The sequence below is a fragment of the Scleropages formosus genome, chromosome 9 (genome assembly GCF_900964775.1).
Source record: "Scleropages formosus chromosome 9, fSclFor1.1, whole genome shotgun sequence".
Taxonomy (NCBI): Eukaryota; Metazoa; Chordata; class Actinopteri; order Osteoglossiformes; family Osteoglossidae; genus Scleropages; species Scleropages formosus.
The window spans coordinates 27,474,684-27,491,370 of record NC_041814.1 but is presented as its reverse complement, the minus strand read 5'-3'; the positions used below and the strand labels follow the sequence as shown (position 1 = coordinate 27,491,370).

The window sequence follows — 16,687 nt, the reverse complement described above, 5'->3', positions numbered from 1 at the left end:
ACCTCCGGTTCCCGCGGCATCACATTCTGCTCAAGTGTACCTCACCCATGGTGAGCCTTCATTTTTAAATTGTTTTACGCCTTCCTTCATATCTGATATGTCGTTAGTATAAATGTACCCTAAATTAGCAGTCAGATTCCGGTGGGAAGAGAGCAGGTTGGTTGTGAAAGAACACAGATGCGGCTTTCAAAGAAAAAGTACATTAATAAAACAGAGCGGCACACCGGGGACTTCATTAGGGCGCTGGGAATGAGCACAAACTGTGGTCTATATTACATGCATGTCTGGATCAGGTCTCTGTGTTGCAAAAGTCTGCACACAGAGCTTCTCGAGATCAGCACCCAGCTTTTGAAACAGGTGTGCTCTTGGAAGGTAACTGTGTGTGTGTGTGTGCGTGTGTGTGTGTGTGTGTGTGTGTGTGTGTGTGTGCGCATGTCTGGCAGAAAGCCATTGCTTTGCATCACATTTCTTTTATTAATTTGTAGTTCGTCAGAATGAGACCCAGGAGTGCAATCTGATAGAGGACCGTATCACCGGAAAGACCCAAGGGCTCGCGCTGATCTCGTGGGAACGTGTCCGAAGGCTTGCAGTACGAGGTCAGATATAAGGACCCTTCCTGGGAGGGCTGTTGCTGCAGATAACAGCGGGCTGAGAGGAGGCTGCGTATTTTTCTTCTGGAACATCTGACAAGGAGGAACAGGGATGCACGGGCTCTTCAATAAGCCCTTTTTTATTTTACGGGACTCGGGCCGCCTCTGGCCGCGCGTGATCACATAGTCGAATCTCTCCTGACATCTCCTGGGGACAACCTTTGTTCTCTGCCCACCCTCCCTTATCTCCCGGACACCTGAAAATCAGAATATCCAGAGGATGAAAGTAGACCCCTGAGACGTCCCTCCGCAGGCCGGAGGATTCCCAGACGCACAGGGTGGGCCGACACACGCGCTGCATTTGCATTGCTGAGCACTAAGCAGAGCTTTATTCCAGCAGAAATATTTCTGAATGCAAATTGAAAGTTAGGAGCAGAGAAATATCTGGACCTCGATCAGTTCCGATGAGGCCAAGGTAACAGGATCACCATCTCCAGAGTATCTGGGGGTGGTGTCAGCACTGGGGATGAAATGTCAGACTAGGTAAAATGACCACATAACAGCTGTATGAAAAACTGTTCAAAGATGACCTACACCACTTACACCACTAAGAGTTTAGAGTTAAGTGGGTGTAGCTGAGATAGTAAAGTCCAGAACTGAAAAGGGTTAAAAATAAAAAGCTGACAGGTTCTCACTTATGGCCCTGATGTGATGGAAGAAACTCCTCTGCCCCTCAAAGCTGCTGAATCCCTCCCAGTATTCAACAAGGGTCTCAAACCCATTTCTTTCAAAGCAATTTCCCTCTTGATCTCCTGACTGCTCCATAAATAAATCCACCATCATATACAATTAGTTTTGCTATTTAAATGTCAGTTCCATAGGCAGCTACCTGAAGGATGTGAACCAACAACATGGTGATATCAAATAGACTGTGCATCAATAATCCTGTGTGTAAAGCTCTTTGTCTGTTGTTGATACACTTCTGTTTACTCTGAGTTATTTGTCACTTTGAGGAAAAGCATCTTTGAAATTAATAAGTATAAAATAAAATTAATCATGTTTTTTTTTTTTTTTTTTCTCTGAGCTGGAGCAATCATCTCCATAACCGGACTTTCCAGGATTTTAAGTGACCAACTCTGGCCTTCATTCTTGAGATGGTTCGTCTGTCTATGAATGGCCTGACTGCCTCGACCCACTTACTCATTTAGGTGACACTTTTCTCCAAAGCAGCTTACAATGTTAAGGTATTTACAGTTATTTACCCCTTTATACAGCTGGGTAATTGGTAATTTTATTGCAGCAATTCAGGGTAAGTACATTGCTTAGGGATACAGAGGTGGGAATCAAACCTGCAACCTTTGGGTTCAAAGACAGTAGCTCTAACCACTACAGTACCAACTGCCCCTCAATTATTCAAATCATTAGACAGTGAATTAAACAAAACGGCCACTACTGCAACCTTGGACTCAACATCCTCCCTTTCCCAGGATCCGACAAAGCACAGCAAGTCCGTGATCCTCGGTCTCCCTCGGCATGATGGGAAGACCCCCCATTTGACAAGCGTGGCTTCGCACCCAAACTAATTTGTGTGAACCCCAAGACCCATGGCAGTCTTCCCCAACTGCGGTCTGGCAAGTTCCACAAGGCGTGCGGCTCCATAGAAAGGCCTGCTGTCAGCAATCCCAGGCCCCCTGGGACGCGCTGCCCCGCTTCTAGAACTTACTGTCGCGGGTTTATTTTTAGAGCGTATTTATTGTTTGGGAACGGGCTGCACCTTAGAGTGCGTCTCTGAACCCCTGCCCAGTGTTTATGGTCTTCGGGCTACTAATAAGAAAGTGCATTTTCGAAATGCACGCTCACAAAAAATGCGAGTCAACGATGGTGAGTCACGAGAAAGAGCAAAGTCAGCGTTTCGTTCCCATTTTACAACCGACTTCGCTCTATTTGGTTTTCCTTCATGCTGCAGGGAAATTTTGCCAAGGGTTCCCATGCCAATCCATTTACTGTTTGCAACAAAAATGGAAATGTTAGGTGAATGCTTTAAAATATATATATATTTTTTACATTATTTAATGGGCTGCCATGCACTTTTATCTGAATGAACTGAAGGAGCTTCCAGTTGTATGCTTTAATAGCCATACATTCGGTGGAGCAATTGAGGTTAAATATTTTTGAGCGGATTACGTCAGTTCTGATTGTTCGTGACTTACTGCTTACTACTGATTTTCGAAGGAAGATCCAAAATTGTAATGGACCTTTTAAGCTTGTTTGGATGTGGGAGTGCCTGGTTTTGGGTTTTGTGCCAAAAGATTGCTTGATTAACTTGACAAACGTTGCTTGGCCAAAGAAGTGTGTAGCTCAGACATTTCAGTGGATTAAAGCTCATTCATTAGTGTGCTTTGTGCAACGGTGCTTTTGTCCTCTACCTTTCCGCCAGCAGAAACACAAACTCCACTAGGAGAACAACCATCGTGCTTCCAAACAGCAAGTCTGATCCTTTCATTCTGATACGTTTTCAGGAAACCAAAATGAACCTGCAAATAAAGCCTATAAATTATTATGAACCATATATCACCTTGAAGAAATTATGGGATGTTTTAATCTGTGAAATGTAGATGCGTCTAAATGTGAGTAGTGGCATATGTGTGATTGTGGTATGACATTGTGATGTTTTTATTCAAACCTGTGTATGAGTTCATCATGGGATGCTTTCAGAATGGATTCTGTAGATGGAAACCAGGCTTGGGACCGGACCCACAGGGGAACATGTCCTCTGTCGGATGGTTGGAGTATGGTCTCCAAATGCTTGGAGGAGCACACGTGACCAGTCTCGATGGAGAATATAGTTTCCATGGTATGGTTACAGCTTGGCCTTCTTGTGCTTTGGGGAGGACATGACCCCCCTCGGTAGAGAATATGGTTTCCGTGGGATGGCTGTAGTAAGGTCTCCTCATGCTGAGGGGAAGACATGGGACCATACTTAGTGGAGATCATCTGTTCTGAAGTACAGTTTTACCTGTTTTGGAGTACTTCTGAGACTGGGCTTACAGTACATGGCTTAGTTTTTTGTTGCAGTAGAGTCTTCACTAATTGCTATCAAGTGTGCTGAGCCACACTGAGAGGGGATCACGGGCTCATTCTTTTGCTGGTCCGGTGTGAAGGTGGAGGGCTGTGCTCAGAGGAAAAGGTGCTCCAAAAGGTCAAGGATGCAACACGGCCTTTTCTGAGGAAACGGTTTGCAGAGATAATTGGATCCAGAACTTGGTACTCACTTTGCTTGGCCTGGCGGTCTCAAGGTGTCTGTCATGCTTCTGGGACTAAGGCATGAAGGAAATATATGGTTCGACAGAAATGAGCAAGTATTAAAAAACAAAATAAACCCCTGCGCATCTGTGGTTGTCCAAATGTCGCCGGGTTCCAAGGTAGCGTGGCACAGAAATTTGTTAGGTGTGACAGCTTTATCATGGAAGATCTCACCTGGCGTAGCAGGTTCCTCACTGAGCAGGTCTACACATGTTAGGGGATCATAGCCAAGAGTTACTGAGTTCACCCCCTGTATCCACCTTCCAGCAGGCAGGTGCGAGTCGATCTGCCTCCAGGCTAGAGCATAAATGAGGAAAACCACTGACAAGGTCAGTGCAATGGCAGATAGTCCCAATGACACCTCCACCAACTGCATTTACAGATTTTGTTCTCAGTATAAACCCTGTTGTGAAAAGGCTACCCGATAAAAAGCAGCTCTACTGCTTGATTGCATCTCTCTCCATCAAACTTGCTAAAGAAGCAGGAAGAAAGTGACCTAAAAGATGTCTGTGGTCATCAACAGGCCTCTTCGTGACTCAGAGTGATACGAAGTTTTTTGTTTCCTTTCAGAAGGATCATGAAGATACTAGAGAGGAAATAAGAGTTGAGTTGAACCGTCATACTGACCACTGTGCTGCAATTACTCAGCCAAAGCACATTATGCCAACAAGCATATCTTAGAAAAAATAACCTTAAGTCTATTTCAAATCAAACTTATAACTGTAAATATAGTCAAGTTTTTTAATGTATGTAAATGTAATACATTCCAAGGAGGCACTTTACAAATAAAAGCATTACAGTTTACTTCTAATAACTTCTGAAAGCCTCCATGGAGTTTAAAGTTCTCTGGAGAAACACTGGGGTTGACTTAATAACGAAATCAGTGGTATGACTGTTTGCCTGATACATTTACATTAATTTCTCTTTTCCCTGCTACAACTTAGTATTAAGTTGTTTAGAACAATTTACAATTTTTACAGCTGGATTATTTTTCCACGTAAATTTTGGGGTGAGCACCTTGACCAAGGGTATGGCAGAAAGAGCAATGATTTGAACCATGATCCTTTATAGCAGTGTTTAATCACTACTGTACCTATAACCCCAGAATTCACCTTCCTACTAAGCTTGCATATATATGTGCCCGGTACCGCAGAGTACTCAACACTATACACCAACAGGCTCCCGCTCACACAGGTGGAATTTTACCCACAGTCTCAAGTTGTGGTGGGTGATAGCTTAGCTCTTAGGCAGTAAGCTTGTTGCACCTGTTCAAACTAACATGACCTAGCTTTTGATCCAATAAATCTGGGGTAATAATAATGTGACATATTTACAACACTTATCATTGCAAGAAGAAACTCAGCACTGTACAAAAACTATAAACATCATTAATCAATATATTAACAAGAAACAGGGCCATCTGGGTGTAGAATGAGTGGCCCCAGGGGTGAGTTGAAAAGTCATTACGTTTCCCTCCCAACACGCTGTGACCTCTGTGACCACATCTTCTACGAGTTTGACGTCCTGGACGCACTCCCACTCACATCTGGACCCTTTCCATCTACGTGGGGCTGCATCGCTGTCCCACTTTCACTTAATCAGTAATGGAATAGAAACCTCCTCATGGGAGACAGTGGGCTGTGAGGCTCCACTCTGCAGACTCTGGAAGGTTCCCCTAGACCATGCGGTAGGAAACAGATTTGGCCTTTGCTGTGCATGGAAGGAGCCCGGCGGTCAGTGCTGTGCAGCTGCTCCATGTTGCGTTGCTGCCTGCAGAGCCGTCGGTTCCCGGCCTGAGAATCCCTCTCTAAAAGGCATCCTCTGTGGGGCACCCAAGCCGCCACTAAAGCCAACTGACCTTAGGAGAACTTTATGTGTAAAGTGATGGGGCGGCGTGCGATTCCGTTAGCGTTAACCAAGCATCCCCTTGTATGACATTTTGAGTTATTATTATTAGTATGAATCGAAAAGAGGTCAATTTAAAAATTGAGGGCTGAGTTCTTAGTGGAACAAATGTGCAATGCTGCAGCTTTAGTCTTTTTTCTTATCATCAAATAAAACATCGCAGCACTGGCCGCTAAAGCTGCCGGTGGATGACAGCTAAACACGACACCGCTGAGCACCGAGTTGCGCCACAGGCAGTTCGTGTTGGGGCAAAACAAAGCCATTCATTTTCTTACATCTATAACACAAGTGAGGAAACAATGCTCTTTCCAAAAGGCACCACGGGCACTGCTGTATGGGGTGGCCGGAGGGAACAAAGACTCAGCAGCGCTAGCTGGCCGCTAACAGCACTCCTGCTAACTCAGCGAGGAGCTGTGAATGCTGAGGCTTCCAGAGACCGATGGGCTGCTTTGGGGACCAAAAAAATGAGAAAAAGCATAGCAGCCATGCTTTTTCTGCCAGTCGCGTGTCACGTGAAGGCAGATGCATAAAAGGAAAATAGGTTTGCTTTGTTTAGTGAGGCCAGAAAATGGCAGGTGAACAGTAAACACTGACAAACACGCTGAGTTGTTTTTACTGATCTGGAGCAGCTGAAGGCAGGCTTTTGTATTATATTACAGAGTACTGAATCAACAAAATGATGGAGGCCTCACCAATTAATATAACCTATGAAGCACCTATGGAAGTCAGGTTAAAATCAATGTTAGTGATAGAACAGAATTTTACACTGTGGTTCAGGAGACGTGTAACTGAAGGTTGCTGGGTAAGAGGGGGAGGCCCAGTTGTGATTCTCTTGATTAATGTAATTAAACTGAATTAAAACAGTAGAACTGCAGTTGTCTTGCAGTTACAGAACCAGTCAAAAGTTCGGGTACGCTTGCTTTAAAGAGTTTTTCATAATTGATAGTGTTTTACATCCAGGTCATTAGTCTGCGGGATCTTTGACTTCCCTTCTTGGATGGACAGTTTGATAGCCATCCTGTTTGAGACTGCCATGAACTTGTTAAAGATCACCAACTTTGTGACAGCAAAGCAGCCCCTCAACATTACACTGCCACCTCCACAGTGGGCAGTGGGCACCACACACCCATAACGCATGTGCTCACCCTCCGTTCATCTTACAAATCTTCACTGTTTACACCTAAATATTTCACATTATGACTGACATATCAATAGGACTAACTTCCACTCCACAAGGTGCAGAATTTGTGATTTTTGGGGATAGGAAAGTCTGGTTTCAAGCAGGAGTGCTGAAACAGAAGAAAGACACAATGCTAGACACAAGAGGCACAATAACACGTGTCTCTTAAAAATGGTCAAACAGAAGAACACAGAACACATATTCCCAATAGGAAGACTGACAAAAACTGAATGCCAGCATGAATATTAGTCATAAACACTAACTGCACAACAAGAGCAATGGATTAATTAATGAAAGTCCACTTCTTCGCAGAGACACACACATCTTCAGAACCGCTCATCCCATACGGGGTCACGGAGCCTAACCCAGCAACTCAGGGCGTAAGGCTGGAGGGGGAGGGGACACACCCAGGACAGGACGCCAGTCTGCCGCAAGGCACCCCAAGTGGGACTCGAACCCCAGACCCACCAGAGAGCAGGACTTGGTCCAACCCACTGTGCCACTGCACCCCTCCTTCTTCCCAGGGCCATCAACGTTAAATCTCAAACTGCTGCACACCACCTACAAGATCTCCTCTGAGATGAGATTCCTCAACGGTTCTTCCCATTCAGACCGTGGGAGTGTTCCTTCATGGTAGACCAAACATTTCAGCTAGGCAAAATGAAGCATGAAAAAAAAAGACATTTATCACAAACACATGTTGTGACACACTAAGTTCATCTATGCCAATGAGCAGGACTGAAGAGTAACAGGATCTATTCATCTGCACCCCCATGGCACCCCACCCAGTGCAGTTCACACATCCATCTGAGCCAACCCACAGCCCGCAGAAGTAAGCATGCCAAATACCATCATATAACCATTGCTATAATTTATTTATTTGGGCTGCACACACGTTTATCCAAAACAACTTACACAGCTCTCTAATTTTTTACTTTTATCCATTTATATGGATGCACATTTCTGCTGATGCAAATGCACATCTATTTCCTAGTTTTGACCCTAAAACTTCTAGTCGCCAAGGTCAGTTCCTGAAATCCTATACAACCATATTCCTCCTTTTGTGCTAAAAATGATAGCAGCATTTTCATACTAAAAGTCCAGGCAGTTTTTCAAGAAGCACTATTATTAGGAACTAAACATCCCCAGTTTCAGTAAACACACACTTAATGACTGGGTCCTAATAAGACTATAGAGGCAGATGTGCTCCCAGTGAGTAGGTGTAATAAATTCACCTGCATCAGAATGATTGGCATGTCCTTAAACAAGCATTGTGTTAAGTAAAAACAGCATGGGAATGATGACTGGTTTTCCAAACTGATTCATGCTGACGGCAGTCACACGGACAGCTGCGATGGTTAGCTGAGGTGATGCGTGGCCCTTCCCAGGCGCCACCCCCTCCCTCGGAAACCTGCAGCTGCTATAAAGCAGTGCGAAGGAGGATGTTGCCGACTGCAGAAAGCGCTCTGCTTTTGAAAAATGTATTTCTATCAGGGCTGCGATGGTAGCGTGAAATTGGCATTGGGGTACTTTACTGATTTGTTGCCAGTGGTGCAGATGTCCTATTGTTTGGCTATAAAAAAGAGAATGAGAAAAGATATTTCAGGATCTCTAAAATTGCTGAGTTTTTTGAGTTTTTAACCTCCTGCAAGATGGAGCTAATAGAAATTGTGGCACAGTTGTATTTTCTCTTGACCAAAGTGTGGTCTCTAAATAGTACTCATCAACTGCTCATCGATGAACTGGCTGCAGCTCCAGCTGCAATCATTTCAATTTCACAAAATCTTAAAGAGTTTTCTCTCTACACTGCATCTGGTGTGTGGGTATAATGTTGCAAATTTAACATATGAAACACATCCTGTATGTTACATTGCTAATTTCCTTAAGACACTTTCAAGCAAAGCAAATTAAACACTTAGTTTATTTTACGGCTGAATAGTTTTAATGAAGGAATTTCTGTTAACCATCTTTCTAATGGGTTCAACAGCAAAATCCCCGGTGGCCTTGAACCTGCTTGGTCACAGTTGCTCCAATTTAAATAATTTTATAGAACAAAAAACCAAATCCATATAATAATTTCTCAAGAAAACAGATGAGGTGTGGAACTAGATTCTGGCCTAGATTTGGAGGTTGATGGGATGGTGTAACAGCATGTGGCCAATCACGCTCAAGCAACCCTCATCTGGATGCGTCCTATCTGGATCATGGTGGGAGCAAGACCACTGGCCTGCTTGGTTCAAACTGCATTAAAAATAGTTGGGATTTTTGCTTCTACCCTGTCTGTATTTGGAAACGGGGCACAAAAATGCAAGCCAGTGCAGTTTCAGGGTGATGTTCACACGAGAGAGAGCTGTAACAGGAGACAGATCATTGGTATTTGTGTGGAAATGCTAGATTCACTGTCTATTTGGTCAAATGAGGCAATGGGGCAGCATTCACAGACTCCATGTGCTAATATTCAGCACCGCTTTAATCATCTGCACTCCTGAGAGCATTATCCAGCCTGAGAGCCACTCTTACTACTGAAATCAAAGCCGAGGATAACAGGTCAGAGGATGGCACAGAACTGTGGAAAAAAAAATTTGATGAAATACTATCAAGCTGCTTTGAATATTTAAACCTCCAGAGTTTAGCAAAAAATAACACCTAAAATAAACAAAAAGTAATAATAATAATAATCAGAGGCAATGTTTAAAGCCGAGTATAACGTAAATTCCTACATACACATGATTTGCCACAATCAGGTGTAGTGTCAAGAAGTCAGTGCATGGATTCTTTACTCTCATACATGTTGATCATTATACAGAAAAAAATCTATAAATTAAACCTTTAGCTTAGTGTGAGAAAAAATCCCTTTCCTAAGAGGAGAGGATTTGATTTGTCATCTTCCATGTTCTTAAACAGAGAGTCAAGGGGTCATCATCTTGCACATGTGCAGATAAACATTCGCATGCGGTATGGCAATGCAAACAATGTCACATGACTGCAATGGCCATTGCTCTGGTTCCTTAACTAGGCCTGGGAGCTCCCCTTGTTGAACTCAGTGGCGCCACCTGGAAATGGGTATAGAGGATTGGCGAATGAGAGCGGGGCGTCAGTCCAGTCTGGATTCCGGACCTGGGGAGGACACAACCAGAGTAGGCCCTTAACCAATGACCCCACGGGTTTTAAAGTGCCACAGGATGTGTTTATACTGTAAATGCCAAAAAATACGCATCTATGGTCAAGACTGACTAAATGAGTCATACACATTTTTCAATATTTATATTTTATGTAACCTGCTTGCTGAGGGACCTATGACTGCATATCCATCAGGGCTGAAGAAACCACAATAAAACAGAACTGAACAGAAATCCACAAAGTGCAAGGAGGAATTAAAACAAAGATGAACATATTTTTATTCTCATTCTCACCGCACAAGAAAAAATCCTTTTGCTCACTCCTTGCCCTGACTATGCAGAAGATTAATAGAAATTAGACATGGGATTGACAGTAATTCTCCTTATGGAAATTGGTACTCAGGGTTTAGAGTGGGTGTGTTTACTCCTTGCTGTGCTGCCACAAATGGCACATGTCAAAGTAAAACACACATTTAAACATAACGTGACACCACATGGCAACACCATTCCACCCCATATATGTCACATACATATATATATATATATATATATATGTATATGTCAGTATGGTCCTTACAGATCTCCAGGATGATCAAATCGCCCTTCCTAAACCTTCAGAAATCCATAACTGGCTCTCCTGCAATACTATGCCATGTATATAAGGATATGTATATTCATGCCATGAATATAGATTTAAGAGTCATGTAAGCAATGAGATGTGATGCTTTTTTATCCATGGTCCTCATTTCCTACCTCTGGCTAAACACCCACACGGCAATTCAGTCAGTGCTGTTAGACCAAAGTTCATTCTGTCAAGGATTTTGCTCTGTGTGGTGATTCTGAAGCAGAGTGAGATACAATAAAAGCTACGGGGAGGATGGAGACCCTGCTGAATGAGGATCACACACCAATCGGCCGAGTGCAGGCTGATCTAAGATCAGTTTGATCCTTACCTCTGCGTTGCTCTTCCAGGGGTACACGCTGATGGGGGCTATGTCAATCCTGGGGAGCTGAAGATAAAATAGAAATGTACAAGAAGGTTAAACCTCCATGCTTGATTTTTAATTAACAAAAATATTGTGGAGTGCTTGGCCTGTGGAGGGACCAGGACAAAGGCATCAACTAAATAAATACATTTATTATTATTGGTTTCATCATCATCATCATCAACAATAATAATGGAAGTTGGTCACTCCATTCTACTGGAGGTCAACTAATTTATTGTACACTTAAGAATTGAAACTGATTATTACTGCCAATATCAAAAGGAAGTTATACACTCAGTTTACATGTGATTTTAAGTTTATTTCACACGAGGCTGAACCTATTGTGCTAGGTCCTACTCACACACCTGTTTTGAAGGTTTTCTAGGTGGATTTATGATCCCACCGTGTGCCTTATTATAACAGAAAACATACAACTGCCTTTGGGCTGAATCTGTGTTTCAGAGGTTGAGATTTCACTTCCCAAGTTGAGAATTCGGTGTCTTCCCTTTTAGGGAAACCCTGATTTATTTTTCTTAAATATATAGCCGTATAAACAGGTGAAAATGGTAAACAATGTCACATGAATAATGCAACGCAACAGGAGGAAGAAAATCTGTAAAATGACATTTTCAAAAAAAGGTTACCTTAGACATTTGGAGAGAGTAATTTATCACAGAACATATAAAAAAGCAATATGCATATGTCAACATGTACTGAACAAATTGAAAAATATGGAAATTGCTCTTGCTAAAATTATACAGTGACACTACATTAGAGAAGGGATGTAAGACAAGCTGCGGGATTCATCATGGAACCCCTGACATGTTAATACCTGAAATGAAAAATACTCTCACCTTGCGACCAAAAAGGTGTAGCTCTGGGTTACCCATAATTGCCACATCCATTCCATCAGAGTCACTGTCCAGCCAACAAAAACAAACACAACAGTGTTAAAATGGTAACTATTGGCAATGTGTATGAAAAAAGTAAGAGAAACATATACTCCAATATCTATTATACTGTGAACTCACCTGCACGGACGAAGCTTCCTGTGGTACAGGAGGAGGACGATAACAATCACTCCGGCCACCAGCAGGACCAGCCCTGCCACCAGGCTGGTTAACACAGCATCTGCCCACAGCCAACGTCACCACTTGGTATGGATTGTTTTTTTCCAGCAATATTTTTATTTCAACAACACGGAACGGAGACAAACTGTGCACAAAACTGCCCAAAAAATCTTTCCCCCCCTCAAAAAAAAACATTTGTACTATGAATTCCAAGTTTCAGGTAAAATACAGATGACATGACTGCAGAAGTTTGCAGTAGTGAGGAGCTACAGATAATTGAGACCCTGAAGAACAGATTTCTCAGTAAAAAATAAGATAACCCCATAAATTGCTCTTTCTAGGAAAGTCAGATAATGTTCGAGCTACAATATAACCAAAATTAATGTATGGCACGAACCCCCCAAAACACGTGCCTCCATGTTCCGGCCACGAGGCACGAACTGGTATAGAGTCTCATGACTGAATGCTCAACTTCCAAGAGAGACTAAGTGCTCAGCTTGGCATCCAGCTCATTCACCTACAGCGCCGAATAAATGGGAAAGGCAAAAAAAAAAAGAGTGAACTCTGCAAGTATCCTTGCAACAGTGCATCTGGTATTGAAATAAGTGAAGCAGAGATTGAATAAATAGTAAAATAAGGTGGTGCAAGCACACATAAATTCAGGGGGCAACCTCGGCTTGTTTCAGGTGATAAATCCCACTTCCGTCAGCTGTTGTTTGCCGTTTGTTTGGCTAAACGGTTCGTCTGCAGTCATTCAGCAGCTGTTAATGTGACTCGCAACACAGCGAAGTCTTTGAGCGTCACACACCAGCACGGTCGTTTGTCTCTGTTAGTAGTCCAAGGGAGCGGATTGAACGTTACGCCTTACCTGGCCCCCTGCCCGTAGGCCCTGTTGGAGACACGGGGGGTTGGGGCTTCTCCCTCACATGGCAGCGATTGCCTACCCAGCCCGGAGCGCACCTGTGGAGGGCGAAACCCCAGTGTTATGGGTGATCACTCATCCATGTGCTTCCTGTCAAAGGCACTAGACTGCAGGCTCGGCACCATCACAGGATTTATTGCCGTTGTGTGTAAACACAGGTGGCCAGATGATCAAGGAACTGGGCTCCTGACCAGAATGGAATCAGTTCAAACCTTGATAAATAAGCAAATAAACAGATAGACTTGTATTGAAAAGGTTTAAATCCTAAGAGCAAATTCACTATGAAAGACAGTAAATTTTCCAGTTGCAAAAGTAGGTGTACACCAACCAACTGATGTTCTAACCAGCCGAGTTAAAACACGTTATCAGCGAATACATTCAATGCAATTCATTTTTGCCTGGTGATTAGTAAGGAATATTAAAAATGGCACAGAGAGACATGAATCAACATGCAAAGTAATAACAACAGACACAGAACCAAAAGAAAAAAATCCAGAATGCAGTGAAACTGAGTGAGTGAGCACAGATGTAATCCACATACATAAATCGATGAAGTTATATCGTTCGATACTAGAATAAATCAACCGTATTTGAATGGAAGAAGATGTTTGAAGAGTAGACAGAAGAAGAAGGGAATAGAAGACACACCATACAAGATGACATGTTGAATATATAAAAAATGCTGCATTTAAAAGCCGCACATGGCTCTGGACACGCCAACAACGGTCATGTGCCACACACACCACGGAGGTCTGTCTTTGGCAAAAAAAAAGTATTTAATTAAGCCAATATTCTCAGATGATTCCATCGCCGTTGTCTGTGCAGGCGTCGCTGATCCTGAGACGATCGACAGGGTCGATGATTAAAGGGCGTCTTTCGTGTTTTGTCACAGATCCCAGAGAGAAAAAACCCACATAAAATCAGAGCCTGAAACAAACAGGGTGGGAGTTGCCATCAGATTGCAGTGGTTTCTATTGCTAATGTCAAATCCTATAAAATATGACTAATAGCCTCTCTCCCATACTGGCGCCAGTGAACTGTCAATGATAACACTCCAGATGGTCTAACACCAAATTCGGTTGCGGTGAAAGCTGTTTTGCTCTGCTGTGCGACAACATTTCAGAGCTGTCCTAAGTCCTTCACGTTGTCGCCGAAGAATGTTATATCGTGTTACATTACTAATTCAGAAACTAACTGAAGCTTTTAACAAAAACTACTTGCAGTGTCTGACCCATTTAGACCAGTGTGTGTTTTACCAGAGCAATTTGGGGTAAGCACCAAGGGCATTACTGTAGTAGCAGAGAGTGTGTACACACACACACACACACACACACACACACACACACACTTTCTGAACCACTTGTCCCATACGGGGTCGTGAGGAACCGGAGCCTACCCGGCAACACAGGGCGTAAGGCCGGAAGGGGAGGGGACACACCCAGGACGGGACGCCAGTCCGTCACAAAGCACCCCAAGCGGGACTTGAACCCTAGACCCACTGGAAAACAGGACCCTTTCCAACCCACTACGCCACCGCGCCCCCCCTAGCAGAGAGTAGTTCTCCATTATATCCGACAGTTGGTAGCATAGTGGTTAGAACTACTTCCTGTGGCTCTAAAGGTTGCAGGTTTGATCTCTAGCTCTAGTACCCTTGAACAAAGTACTTACCCACATTTGCTCCAGTAAAATTACTGTGCTGTATAAATGGGTAAATAACTGCACCCTTAATATTGTAAGTTACTTTAGAGAAAAGCACCAGACAAATATATAAATGAAGCTATAAGCATGAACCGAAAGTCTGTGTCCTTAACCAGTACACTACTTGCTAACATCTTGATATTGAGTTTCATATTTACAATAGGTTCAGTTAACTAACTTCTTAACATGTCAGTTACCTAACCTGCGGCTTGAGAAAAAGAGAAGCATAAGAGATTGACAGCATTGAGAATTTCCCTGTGTGGAGTTCCAAAGACCCATACTTGGACCCCTCAAAATCTCTCTCTGTCAAGCCACTGTGATATTTGTCCAAAGTGCATGCTACATAATCACAAGGGGTAAAGCCTCAGCAACATCTCACTTGAAGAGAAAGAAGAAGACACACTTAACGCCCCAAAAACCTTGGAGGACATGCTCAACATTTCAGTGTGAGATTCCCACACAACACAAATGAATGAGATTCACAGTAAATATCGGTGCTAGTCATATAACTTTACTAGATTAACCTTACATATCAACAGACGTGTACCCTATAAATCCTAAAAAGACGCTTGGGTTATATCCAAAGTAAACTTTTAAAAAACCGAATACTTTACAAAAAACCAAACTAAGCAAGTTTTGAACTCCGGATGTTGCCGCAATATAGCATGATGACTGTAGCAAGCCCCTTTAAAACTGAATGTAAAGCTTCACTCACCTGGGAACAAATCATTTTAATATCTACTTCATGGAGATAATTATGCAATGATATGATAATTATAAACCCTAAAATTAAAACCATTTGAATGTTGTAACAAGGAAAAGCATATTAAATTACACTACAGCCACCTTTGACTACAGGATCCATTGCTGACAACTCTTAAGACCTTGTCTCTGACCCATCATCCACTGACTCCATGTATAATTAGCTGTGGGTGGTTTGGAGGGATCAAGTAGCGAACAGCACTGTCTGGATCTGTATGGCTGAACAGCCAAATGGCTGCTGAAGGTGTCAAAGTACAGTCTCCCCAGAGCATTTGCCTCATTTCTGTGTCCTGTGTACAACCTCCCCAAAGAGATGGTAATAGCTACATAAAATGTCTCCACGTCAGTTTGTGCCTTGGGCAGGTGATGGGAGAGCCCTTTGCCCAGAGCTCCCGAGGCTCATTTTTCAAAGGAGAAGCAGATGCAACAAGTCAGCAGGTAGTGTAGACGTTAGAGTCGTTACCTCCCACTCAAAAGACCCAGGTTCAGATCCCCTTCTACTGTGGTGCACTTAATTAAGGTACTTACCCTCAGCTGATATAGTGAAAACTACCCTGTTGTATAAGTGTGCAAATAACTAAACGGATGGGACAGCTGGTAGCATAGTGGTTGGCGTTACTGTCTTTGGATCCAAATGTTGCAGGTTTGATTCCCACTTCTAGATGTAGTACCCTTGAGCAAGGTACCTACTCTAAATTGCTCCAGGAAAATTACCCAGCTGTATAAACGCATAAATAATTGTAACCTTAACATTGTAAGACACTTTGGAGAAAAGCATCTGCTAAGTGAATAAATGTAAATGGTACTTTAAAGAGAAAGCATTACCATTATAAATAAAAAACCAGATTTTAGGATCTACAGCCCTCTGCTCACAATAATCATGTAAAATAAATACTAATGACTCATTTAATTTTTATATACATAAACATCTTTGGATTTATTTTAAATATGTCTGAAAATAGCACAAATTCCATATCATAAAAAACAATGAACCATTGACCTATGTGTGCAACAGAGACTGTGCGGTATTCCCTTCAGATGGTGAAAGTTCAAGGCCCAAAGCTTCCTGTACAGTGGATGAACAATTTAACACACAATGGCGTCAGAGCTTCACGTCTGAATGGACCGGGCTTTTGGCGTTCAAACGTAGGA

The 16,687-nt window shown here is 42.8% G+C and overlaps 1 protein-coding gene across 1 annotated transcript in view; it reads right to left on the bottom strand.

The window, feature by feature from the left end:
- Positions 1-11,889: 11,889 nt before the first annotated feature.
- The window catches only part of malrd1 (MAM and LDL receptor class A domain containing 1), a 92,553-nt gene continuing 87,755 nt past the window's right edge, over positions 11,890-16,687 (bottom strand). The window contains exons 38-40 of the mRNA XM_029254858.1: positions 13,022-13,113; positions 12,115-12,214; positions 11,890-12,001 (exon numbers count right to left, since the gene is read on the bottom strand). Coding sequence (XP_029110691.1) covers positions 11,890-12,001; positions 12,115-12,214; positions 13,022-13,113 — 304 coding nt within the window. The remainder of the gene's footprint in view (positions 12,002-12,114; positions 12,215-13,021; positions 13,114-16,687) is intronic.